This window comes from Antechinus flavipes, chromosome 2 (genome assembly GCF_016432865.1).
Source record: "Antechinus flavipes isolate AdamAnt ecotype Samford, QLD, Australia chromosome 2, AdamAnt_v2, whole genome shotgun sequence".
Classification (NCBI taxonomy): domain Eukaryota; kingdom Metazoa; phylum Chordata; class Mammalia; order Dasyuromorphia; family Dasyuridae; genus Antechinus; species Antechinus flavipes.
The window spans coordinates 610,633,715-610,646,813 of record NC_067399.1 but is presented as its reverse complement, the minus strand read 5'-3'; the positions used below and the strand labels follow the sequence as shown (position 1 = coordinate 610,646,813).

Sequence of the window (13,099 nt, the reverse complement as noted above, 5' to 3'; positions counted from 1 at the left end):
ATTTAATTTATACTTTAACATATTTAACATGTATTGGTCAACCTGCCATCTGGGGGAGGGGATGGGGGGGAAGGAGGGGGAAAATTGGAACAAAAGGTTTGGCAATTGTCAATGCTGTAAAATTACCCATGCATATAACTTGTAAATAAAAAGCTATAAATTTTTTAAGTTGATTTAAGCGTGTGTTTTGTATTTGCTTCACAAGTGCTCATTATAGTTCTATCTGATATATAAGAGAGTTATAAAATCTGTAGATTAATGATTCTAACCTTTTTGAGGATGAGATCTGCTTTCTAGTGTCAACAAAATTGTCATATCCTCTTACATTAGTATGTACAATTATTAGTTAGTACTGTTAGAATCTAATGATTGTGCCAGATTGCTGAAGTTCTGGCAGAGTCAGAAAGAAATTGGAAAGCCTTGAAACGCTGTAGAAATGTAGTGTCATAATATGGAAATGTTTTGTACATATATAATCTATATCAAATTGCTTACCTTTTCAAGGATGGGGGAGGAAAGAAGGGAATTTGGAACTCAAAATCATAAAAAATGAATGTTAAAAATTTTTATTTCATGTAATTGAGAAAAATAATTAATAAAAATTAATGATTGAAAATTGAATTTTCAATTATTTTATGCTATTATTCATAATGGTATCTACATCCATTTAAAAATAATAATTCATAAGATTATAGAATTAAAGATAGGAAAGAACCTAAGTTCAACTTAATTATCTTAGAAATGAAAAAATTGAGGCCCAAAGAGGTTTTATCTTACCCAGGATCAGAATCTGGGACAGAATATAAACCTAAGTTAGTTTTCCTAACCTCAGTTCTAGCGCTGTATCCTCTACATCATACTGCTGTGTGAATCATACTTATGAAGAGGCAGCCTAACATGCTGAGTAGCATTCAAGATACAAGATACAAGAACTGGATTCAAATTCCTCCTCTGATATTTATTAGCTTTCTAAACTTGGGTAATGCATCACTCTTCTCTGGGCCTCAGTTCCCCTTTCAGTAAAATAAAGGAACTGGACTAGAAAATCTTTAAGATTCCTCCCAGCTTGAAATCTATAATCACTGTGGCTCCACTGATGATTTCTTCCATCAAGTTTTCCTTCATGCTGAAGTTCTGGCAGAGTCAGAAAGAAATTGGAAAGCCTTGAAACGCTGTAGAAATGTATTGTCATAATTATTATTAATATATCATCATCATCAATGCCATCACCATCACCACCATCATCATCTTCCTCATGTTTTACAATTATCTGTAAAGTTCCTGAACCCACCATTAGTAGGGTAAACATTGTCTGTCCCACATTGAATCCATGCCTCCAGTTGTGATAGGTGACAGATCGGTAACCTTTTCTCACTGTGTACATCCATCTTGTAAGAACCTGTAGCCAAAAAAAAAAAAAAAAAAAAAGGAAGGGAGGAAAGGAAGAAAGAAGAAGAAAGAGGAAGAAAGAAAGAAAGGAAGATAGAAAGAAAGAGAGAGAAAAAGAAAGAGAGGAAGAGAGAAAGGGAGAGAGAAAGAAAGAAAGGGAGACAAAGGAAGGAAGGAAGGAAGGAAGGAAGGAAGGAAGGAAGGAAGGAAGGAAGGAAGGAAGGAAGGAAGGAAGGAAGGAAGGAAGGAAGGAAGGAAGGAAGGAAGGAAGGAAGGAAGAAAGGAAGGAAGGAAGGAAGGAAGGAAGGAAGGAAGGAAGGAAGGAAGGAAGGAAGGAAGGAAAAGAAGAAGGGAGTAAAAGATTTTTCAGACTTTGGAATCTAATTCCCAAAGGCTAAAAAGGTCTGGGATGGTGTAATTGACAATCTATCTTATCTAAAGAAGGTCACTTGGTCTTGTTTAGGTAGTTTTTCACAGAAATATTTGCAAAGTTACTAATAATTCTTCTCGGTCAAAACCCAAACAGAAAATGCACTATTTCTAAACACCGAAGACATTTAGTTTGAGAACTCTAAAAACTGCTATTCCTAATAATCAAGTAAATATCATCTGACCTCCACAGGCACTTTGAACTTTTCCACGGCTTTTATTTCAAAAAATAATTGGATCCCACATTTTATCAACCCATGCTCTGTAATAGGAAAGTCACTGAAGTGGAACTCATAAAGTTCTACATCCATTGGGTTCGGCAGCTCCTCTTTCTGTTTAAAAAAAAAAAGAATGATATGGTCCAGATGAAAATGACCTTTCAGTACATTTTATACTCACAGACCTCAAACATTCACAGAGTGATGGAGGGCTGGTCAATGGGACTCTCATCCAGATATGGAGTAAAGAAGGGGCCCTCCGTTACAAATGTCTAGAACCTGGCTAAGTCTCCACTTGGTACATGACAGCAGGCCTAATACTGCATGGTCAGAGGATGGGGCTCCCATTGTCTAGTCCTCTGTTAAAAACAGCAAATCAAGTTGCTTGGACAAAATATCTAAAGTTGTTAACAGCTAGTAAGTGCCAATTTTTCTTTCTCCAGCCCCCCACCTTTTCCTATAGTTCCATTGTTAATTAGAGAATAAACACTACTGAATTCAACTCAATTATTTATAATGTACTTAGGATGGGTCAAGCACTGAACTGCTATAAAGAGTTAATATAAAGGGCACAGATGAATAGTCCAAACCATCTAAAACAGTTCTTAATCTGGTGTGTGAAACTTATCTTTATACATACATATACACACACATGTATGTTATGTATTGTGTACATATACATAACACAAATTTATGTATTATATATACACATGTATTATTATATTTGTGTATATATAACGGTATTTTAATTTGATTTTTTGTAATACTCTGATTTACTTTATGTATTTAAAAGCCTTATTTTGAAAAGGTGCTCATACATGATTGATGCCAATTCCAATGATTTTGTGATGAAGAGAGCTATCTATACCCAGAGAGGACTGTGGGAACTGAGGGTGGTTCACAACATAGCATTTTCACTCTTACTGTTGTTGTTTGCTTGCATTTTGTTTTCTTACTTGTTTACTTTCTTTTTTGATCTGATTTTTCTTGTGCAGCAGGAGAATTGTATAAATATGTTTATACATATTGGATTTAATATATATATTTAACATGTTTAACATATATTGGATTGCTTGCCATCTAGGGGAGAAGGTAGAGGGGAGGAGGAGAAAATCCGAAATACAAGGCTATGCAAGGGCCAATCTTGTCAAATTATCTATGCATATGTTTTGAAAATAAAAAGCTTTATTTTAAAAAAATTTTTAAAAAAAGAAAAGTTGCTCATAGACTTTATCAGATTGTCACAAAGGTCCATAATACACAAGAGGTGAGAAACCCCAGTTCTAGGAACTCACATTCTATTGGGTAAAAATAACTGGTAACACAACATATTTATAAAGTAAATAGGAAGCAATTTGAAGGCAAAAGAGCAAAAAGATTTTAGGTAGGTCTTGCTTGATCTGAACTTTGAAAAGAGTTAGGGACAACAACAAAAAATGCTTACTATGTGAGTACAGTATTAGGCATTTCTATGATCCAATCTCAGTCATATCTTTCTCCTTGAGAGCACATATCTCTTGTGTCCCCATTAATTCTCCATAAGAAGTCTTCTCATCAATCTAGTGCCCCTTTTCTAGTTCTCCTGACATCATATGGATACCCCTGGAAGAGAAACACCTGGGGTGCTCATGCTCATTCTTGCTAAGTGGCTAGTATATTTTTTTTCAGTCATACACTTCCCTGATGACCTCCTTTAAGTGATTTCTCTTGTGCAAATTCTTCATTGCTATTGTTTTGCTGCTGACTAATGCTGATATAGTTTTTAAAGACATTTTCCAATGATGCTTAAAAGACATGTAAGCAAAACCAGATTTGAAAACTGTTAGATAAGTGGAGAAATAAGCTGGAGATTTTCAAGCAGAAATTACATGTGAAAAAAGCCAGAACAGAATGAGGAGGCACTGGAATAAGAAAAGGAACATTGAAGCTGAGGTCATTATAAGGCTTAACCCTTTTCCCAAATAGATTTACATTTATTTATGTAAAATAACCATAGAGGGGTAGCATGATCTAAAATGATTAAGGACTACCAGCCTGGGTGTCAAGAAGATCCAAATTCAAGTCCTGCCTATGACCCATACTAGCTATGTGAACATGGGGAAAAGTCACTTAACCAATACAAGCTATTCAATTATGGATGAACTTCTGAGATGCATTAGAAAAGGGAATTCCTATACCTGGAAGTTTCTTACATGAGGAAAAAAAAATCACAGTTTTGAATTTTAAAAAAATCCTAACCAAGTTGGGAATAGGGTTGTGGGATTTGAGATGAGGACCAGGACTGGCAAGATAGAGGAAGAAAAAACAGAGGAGGAAAATCCCTCAAGATAGGATAGAAATCTCAGCCTATATTATTACATTAGCTTCAAATATATCATCAGTGTCAAAGGACTAAGCCATTGGCAAATTGCAAAGTACCATGTTACTATGTGTATGACTTTGGAGAAGTCATTTAACCTTCTCTCCTTAAATTTTTTATATTAAAATGAGAATGGATTAGATGCAGTAGGAGATAACCTTCCACATCTAAATTTACTAGTAAGTTTGAATTCCAGGTCAAAAGAATATGGTCTAGACCCTGTTTCCTGTAAAAACTGGAGTTAATTGCCATTGACAAATCTGTGCTTCTTTTCAGTGGGTCAGAAATGGCCAAAGACCTGGGAAAGGAAGGGTGTCTGCTTTCAGGTGCCATTAATCCTATTAGACAAGTGGATCTCATGTTCTTTGACTCATTTGAAAAGCCATCTGGTTGAGATGTTACTTTCCTGAAGTCACAAAATCACCCAAGAAATTGAGATATTTCAGAGCTTTCAGGGTTTTGTTGAGTTGATTCGATTTCCAAGTCCAGCCTAATAACATGGATTAGGAGTTATGTGTCAAAAGACAAAAAGTGTACTTGTTACGTAAGTATAATGGGAAATTCCTTAAACCACTGGATATGGCAGTGAGTTGTTCATTCCTTGAAGGAAAACCTTAGAGCCATTATTTGCTAGTTTTCCTCATTGTGTGACAAAGCTAAAGAAATCATCTGGGCTAAACTAGTTTCCTAAATGTGGCTGGAGGAGTTAATCAGTAAGGAGTCATAACGTGGAAGCTTTTATCAGCATGTAGAAGATTTACTAGATTGGACAGGGCAAAGCTTGGTAATTCCATTCTTAATTCTCAGGAACAGAGTAAACATCTATAAGGAGAATCTTCACTAGAATGACTCCTTAAGAACACAGCTTGAGACACAATGGGGGTGGGAAGTAAGGGAGGGCTGAGTTTGAGGATCCAGGAATCATTCTCCAATTCCCCCATGGGGTGAACTGATTGGTAAAATTTTCATAATGAGCATTTGAACCATGCAAATCGGCAAACACTATAAATCAGAATCTAGTTTATTGTTCAGACATGAGAGAAAAAGAAAATATTTATAATGCAAATTAAACTTCAAAGTGTCTTGAATATATTTCTTGCTCCCTCTCTGATGAAGCCCATTGGTACCTTTGGCTATTAGTGCACTTTGGAATAAGGTGGGATGGGCTAGAGAATTAAGGAAAGGTAGGTGGGAATTTTTCTTTTCAGGAGGTTGTGACGTAAACCTACGTGCAAAGATATATATATATATTATGCAGGAAAATTGGTGTGCTTCTAGCAAGTCTATTTGCCATGTGACATGAGATGGGCCAAGTGTTAGTAGAACTATAGATATTTTTGAGTACATATTCAGAGCATATGCATTTAACTTCCATTTGTTTTCACTTGGGCCTCTTTTTGCTTCTAAAAAAAGAATGATTTGGAATAGGCATATACAAAATGTTAGTTGGTTGTTTGATATTTTATATATAAACAATATTTAGGTTCTTGATCATTCCTACAAAATTTGTCTTACTTACAACATAATATATAATATAAAATAAATATAATTTAAATGATCTATAATATTATTTAGTGCCATAGAACCAAACTAGGAAAAATTATGGCCATTCTTAAATTATCAGCCATGAAGTGTGGTGTTCTCTTCTTTTTTATGAAATATGATAGCTCTCTGGGAGCAGGTTTCTTGGGGAGGTTTTCTGGAGGCAGCCTTAATTTCAATTCAAATCAATAATCACCTCAAATGCAGCCAGCTGATAAAATCCAAACGTTTGTTTTCTCCTTCCAAGTCTTATCTCTTTCCTTGGGCCCAGTTAGCTTTCTTAGAGGCCTATCTCCCTCCTTGATTCCAAGTATATATATTTTTGTAGCTTGTCTTTTAGCTCATCCAGCTTCTGCCTCTAGCTCAATTCCAACTCGTGGCTTCTCAATCTCCAATTGACGCTCCCCTCTCAATCTTTTCAACTCACTCTCCTGACTGAGCTCAGCTGTTTTTATGCTCTTTTAGAGGTGTAAACTCAAAGGTTGACTCCTTCTCTGAGAGTGAGATTATGGGAGGTGTGAATTTGGATATCTCATACTGACCTTGAAATCTCCCAAACATGTGAACTAATGTGTGAGCTAATGTGTGAACTCTCAAAGGTGTTAACTTAAGCATTGTTTCTGTCAATATTAGTGACTTAACACCTTGTAAGGATTTGCTCTAATGTGTGAACCAATAAGCATTGTATCAATTCCATTGAGTTAACACTAGGATTCTAACAACGAAGGACAAATCAAATACAAAAATAAGTATGTTTGCCAGTTTGTGACAAGTAGTTGAACTTCATCATTGTTGTTGTATAACAAGTCATTGAAGTTCATTGAATTTGTTCATCAATACACATATTTTGGACAGATAGAGAATATGAACAATGTTCTGGAACTAGAACTAAGTAGGAGCAAAGTGAGAATGCATTTGAGAAATTTTGCCATGGGTGCTTTCCATGATCACAAACTAGACCTTGCCACAAAAGCTAATCTTACAACACCAATATTGCCTTAGGCATCTCAGTGCTCCATTGTGGCATGCAGGTAACTACATTTTCTCAAAGGCTCTTCCAGCAAGCTACAAATTCAGGATAGTTCTATTTTGCTAAATAAATATATAATATGATAATGACATAATATAATATAATAAATATTAAAAAGCTTTAAGTATAGTTCTGCTAAAATAGGGATAGATATGAACAGCCCCCATGGGAGCTAATATTTCCTCACATGGAGGTTTCTAGGAGAAATTCACCCTCTGAAGCAGGAAGACTTGTATTTATAATCCTGGAACTTAACAGACTATCCAACTCATAGTAAATCCTTAATAAATGCTTTATTAATGTAATCTATTTGCTATTCTATTATATTCTCTCTTTTGCCTCTCATGCCAGGAATGTGCTTTTTTACCTCCATTCTATAGAGTCCATAACTTGTTTCAAGAAAGGTAAAAGTACCATCCATCTTTTATAGGATGCTATTATGAGTTGGCCTTTCCCCAAAGACATTATTTGTATATATTTTGTGTTTACTTGTCTCTGTACATGTTTGCTCCATCTGTAAATTATAAGCTCCCTGAAGGCAGAGACTGTTTTATTTTTGTCTTTGTTCATAGGATTTTTTTTATTCATATATTTTGTTCATAGATTCATAGTATTTGCCTAATTCATAGTAGAGACTAAAATAAGTATTGAACTGAAGAAGTTAATAATTGAGTGAGTCCTGGGCACAAACAATTAGTGTAAACTGTATCATTATATTCCTAAACTGCATATAGAGTTAGTTGGCTCAGTGGATAGAGGGTCTGGCTTGAAATCAGGATGACCTGTGGTCAGATCTAGCCCTAGACACTTACCAGCAGGTTCAGTTTTTGATTAATAAGGATATTCTCACATTTTGGGTGATAGGTCATCTGAGGAACTAGCAAATGATAATGGGAGCTATTTCTCTTAACATACAACATACAAGAGTAGCCTTTTTGCCTCATGAAGCCACTAAACATAATTTGAGAGTACTTACCAAAATCTGGATGAGTTGCTTTTCTTCACAATCGTCAATAATGTTTGTATTCAACTTTTCTTTGTATTTCTAAAATGTAAAATCAATTGAGATAGTAAATTTCTCTGAAGCAGAAATTAACCCTGACTGAATTCTTCTAATATTAGATTATTATTATTATATTAATAATATTATTAATTTTTAAATGTTTGTGCGTTTTTAAGAGGGAGCCCAGCTTTGCAAGTTTCTGGAAGATGGGCTTTTAAAAAGAAAAAAAAAACCTATTATTTTTTCACCCTGAAAGAAATTTGAGGAATCAGTCCATTGGAAGCATTTCTTTTTGTGATCTTACAATATCATAGATTGATTGGATAGAACTGAAGCCAAATGTAAAAGGGTGTAATTTTAAGTATTTCATCATCCTCCTGAGGTTGCCATTTTTATCCACTTTGTCTCAGAGTATTCATCTTCCCTTTCTTCTCTTGACCTTCATTCACATTCTTCCACTATTAGCAGAGAGCAATTATTTGGCATGCTGACATCTAAAGCAATAATTCTTAATATATGTTCTATGAATAACTAGTGCTCCCCAAGAGTCTTCCAGTTATCATCTGAGCTGGTTCCTTATAAGAAGAATATTTCTCTTCTAAATCTTCATCATAAAGTCATCTTTATAGACCATGATATAAAAATGTCATATGTTTATTCTATGTTATCTTTTAGATTTCCTTTAAGTAAGAGGGAGAAGTGAGGAAAAATAAAGAAGTAAGAAATAAGAGAGAAAAGATTTGGGCTCTTGCCCCTAAAATTAATTTATTTAAATTATTGGTATTGACACAGAAGACATGATGACTTGCTAGTTATGGAGTCAGAAATCTGGGTATGAATATTATAACTTAGACATGTTATTCCCTACCCCAGCATGAGTTCTAGACAATTTGGCAACCCTCTAGTTCTAGGAAATTTGGGGGAATTCCAGGGAAAACAAGTAGGTATAAGTTATCTAAGATAACCTTAGAGATTATCTAATGTAGTCTTTTCATTTTACTTCTGAGAAAGTGGAAAAGACTTGCCAAGATCACATAACAAATTCAATGCTCTATTAACATCATCATTTGGTTACTGGCTATGTGATCTTGAATAGGTTTTCTGACATCTCTATTTTCCAGTTGTCCTATTTGTAAAATGAAAATATAACTATTTTCCCTGTCAGGGTTATTTTAAGGATCATGTATAGTTATATATATATATATATATATATATATATATATATATATACATATATATATATACATATATACATATATATATATATATACACACATACATGTATATATATGTATATATAAACATTTTGAAAAATATAAATTGCTATATAAATATGTTTTTTCATCCTATTTTATTTTATTTTTTTTTTTTGCTGAAGCAATTGGGGTTAAGTGATTATTGCATAGGACTTGTGTATTTCTCTATTTTATTCTTATTCTTATTCTTGTCAAAGCTCTATTCACCAAAAAAGTAAGCTCAGCTTATATAGGTTTTGATTGCATCATCTAGATCAATAGGAGATGATCTTCTATGTGTCAATACACTAAAGACCTGTGATTTTGTCTATGGATCTCAACACAGAGCACCTTCTATCTGTGACAACCCTTTAAGAGAACATAAGTTCTTTGAGAGTAGTGGGTGATTTCCTAGCGCCTAAGACTGTGCCTAGCATATACCAGAATCTTAATAGATGCTTGTTGATTGATTGACATGACTTAGTAGATCAGTCTCAAAGCTGTGTGAAGTTTAGAGAGATTAAATGATTTGCTTATGACCACAGAAGTTAGAAATCAACACAGATCTTTTACAAGTCTGACATTCTATCCATTACTCCATACTAGTTCTCATTTATAGCATAGTCTCATAAATTTAGATCTGTTTTACAGATGAGGTCCTGAGATGTCAAATCACAAACTGAAGGTCAATTACTAAAATTATTACTTTTTAGCCCAACCATTATATATGCCAATTTTTCCTAGTCAATTAAAAAAATCCACACTACTTTTTCATGAGTTGGGTGGCCACTCTAGGCAGCCATATTATTTGTACTCTCAGGTGTTTAAATTATTGGTAATGATGCAGGAGGCATGATGATTTGCTAGTTATAGAGTCAGAAATCTGGGTTTGAATATTACATCTTTGTGTACTGCAGCTTATCGCTTCCTTCTTTGATTTCTACTTCCTCTTTATATAATGAGAAGGTAAAGCTATTCATAGGTTCCCATCTAGCTCCATGTTCTCTTTATTCCTCTGATGGGGCTAGGAAGAGTAAAGGGTTAAAGGTGGTCTGTCCATTGAAGTCCCTTTTTTACTCTGTGAGACGTCATTCTTTTTACTCTCCAATGAACTTCAATGGATCTTGGCATTGCTATGTTTGATCTCCAGTTCCTGATGCCTAAGACTATAACATTTCACTGTGTTTAATGAAATTCCATTATAAAAATTCTGGGTGGTCTGATGAATTTATAATATAAGGATTTTTATCTGGTATAAATTTCATCTTGACCAGGTTAGCTCCTCTTATCTTCATCTTGGAGAGAAATTACAACCTAGACATGTTATTCCCCACCCCAGCATGAATATACCACCCTCTAGTTCTAGGCAATTTGGGGGAATTCCAGGGAAAACAAGTAGGTAGTAAGCTGGAAAATTAAACTATACACTTACCAAAATAGACTCAATTTCACCAGCAGTAGCTTTGGTCTGATACATGAGCATTTCATAAGCAATGTCCCTTCTGTTTTCAAGTTTATTCATTTTATCATAAGTGTCAGTATTTAAAAGAGACCAACCAAGAAACTGTGTGAGAATCTGAAATAAAAGAAAATAGTCTGTTCCTTGAAGGTAAATAAGAAATAATGATTCTATATCAAAAACATTGTGGCTCCCAATCAGTCAATGTTCTTATTCTCAACCACCTGGTTTCTTATTTTAATCAAGCAAAAACAATATTAATAATTATAACAGTAATTAGGATCAATCTTGATTGTAGATTGGAAGCAATCGGGTGGTGCAGTGTATAGAACTCCAGGTCTGGAGACAAGAAAATCTGAATTCAAATCCAACTTTAGACATTTACTAGCTGTATGATCCTGGGCAAGGCACTTAATCTCTGTCTTGTTTTTTCATCTCCAAAGGAAGGATAATAATAGAACCTGTTTCTCAGGATTGTTGTAAGAATAGAATGAGATATAATTTATAAAGTAGGTTATATATTTTAAATGCTGTATAAATTCTAGCTATTGTTAATCAGTGAGTCTATGACTGTAAATTCAGGAGTGGTATATTTCCAACTCCAAATTCTTTTCCACCTGCTGTTTGTTGCCAGAAGTTCCACCACTAACACTGAGCAACATTCACCTTTATTTTAAGACTTTGATCTTTCTTAGACTAAAAATACTCCTAGAAAGAGAGATGTAAGTCATATAAGCCTGAATGAATTAAGAATATGAGATCAAGTTTTGTTAGAGAAGATTCTGGATACATGGGAAGACCTGGAAATTTGGAGAGGATACCCTGAAATTTAGGGAAAGAGGAGGGAAAAGTGGAGGAGGAGTCATTGACCACCACCTTGACCTATTTTATAAATAAACATTTATATTAAGTCTGCCCCCAATGGTAATATCATAATATATTGAAAGTGAAAGCTACAAAGGAATTTTTATCCATTCTTCTGAAAGGGAATTTACTTTATAAGTCTGCTCTTAGTAATATAATTTGGAATATGTGATAAATAATCAATTCAATTGAAAGAATATTTATTAATCCTATGCAAGGCATTGTTCTAGGTATATACAAATAAAATAAACCTCAAGAAAGTTGCAATGGGATAATTGTTAAATATCTATGTACTAAGGAAATTATACTAGAGGTATTGACGTCTGTTTCGAGTGAGGTGAAACAGCAGGAGAGGTCAGCAAGAAAAGGAGGAAGAAAGGAGGAGGGAAAACCAAAGGATTATGTATCTCTATGTGGTAAGGATCTTCAGGGTCTTCCAATCCAACTCCCTCATAAAGCAGATGAGGAAACACAGTTTTCTTAAAAATGAGAAAACAAGAAAGTAGTATGATAATGGAACTACAGGAAAGAGAGTGAAATAATAAGAAAGAACAGAATGAATATTGTGTGGAGGCCAGTATTTAATTTTCCTGCGTCACAAGAAAAGGTAGAGCTCTCTTTTCTCCAATACCTAATTTGGGGAAACATCCTGGCAGGCACACATTTTAAATTCTGATGACAAAATGTACCGTAGGCTGGACACAGAAGTAACAATCTGGAGAGGTGGCTATTTTGAGCCTCTGTGAATCACTACATAATGAAGCTTTCAAAGGAAATTTGAGCACACCAAAGCAGTAATTGGGCATTTATCCCACATTATTACATGAAACTCACCTCAGTGATTTGCTCATCATATTCATCAAAGGGCTTTGCGTCTTTTCGATTGTAGAATGTCACGACTCCCACAATGTCTTCCTTCTTGTTGACTATGGGTAGGGAGAGGACATTTTGAATGACCCAGCCTGTTTCATCAACGGGTCCTTTCTATAAAGAATAAGAACTGTCGTCATTTATTGACACAGAGGATGGAGAAGGATTCAGGTGTGGCTGGGGGAGAGCTGCTGCCCTGTCCTGAAGGGCCTTAAAGTGGTAGGGATTTTTTGGGAGACAAGGTCATTTGTTTGAATAAGAACCACCTATGACAGACACTAAAAATGGAGTGTTGAATGCTTCAAGGAAAGCAGAAATCCATTCCTTTCCAATTCTGTTCATTGGGGGTGTGACAATACTCAGAGCAATCACTGCCATCTCAGTGTGAATGAGTCTGATGGAGATGGGGCTACCAAAAAACCCAAACAACCCCCCCCCAAAAAAAAAAACAAAAACCCACAACTCTGGACTGACAATCAAGTATTTTAGCCCCAGTTTTTTGGGTTTTTTTGTTTGTTTTTGAAATTCAAAGTGTTTTTAATAGAGGGCATCAATGTGACACCATTCTCATTACATGACTCACTTCTCATTTTAGCCCCAGTTTTGCTGCTAAGTGCATGACCTTCATCTCTGAGCTTCAGCTTCCTCATATGTAAAATTAGATACTAAATTACCTGAAGCAGCTGTCTGGTATAATAGAT

The 13,099-nt window shown here is 34.8% G+C and overlaps 1 protein-coding gene across 1 annotated transcript in view; it reads right to left on the bottom strand.

The window, feature by feature from the left end:
• The window catches only part of PDE6C (phosphodiesterase 6C), a 76,625-nt gene that overhangs the window by 44,037 nt on the left and 19,489 nt on the right, over positions 1-13,099 (bottom strand). The window contains exons 9-13 of the mRNA XM_051981677.1: positions 12,363-12,512; positions 10,638-10,781; positions 7,944-8,012; positions 2,004-2,150; positions 1,292-1,399 (exon numbers count right to left, since the gene is read on the bottom strand). Coding sequence (XP_051837637.1) covers positions 1,292-1,399; positions 2,004-2,150; positions 7,944-8,012; positions 10,638-10,781; positions 12,363-12,512 — 618 coding nt within the window. The remainder of the gene's footprint in view (positions 1-1,291; positions 1,400-2,003; positions 2,151-7,943; positions 8,013-10,637; positions 10,782-12,362; positions 12,513-13,099) is intronic.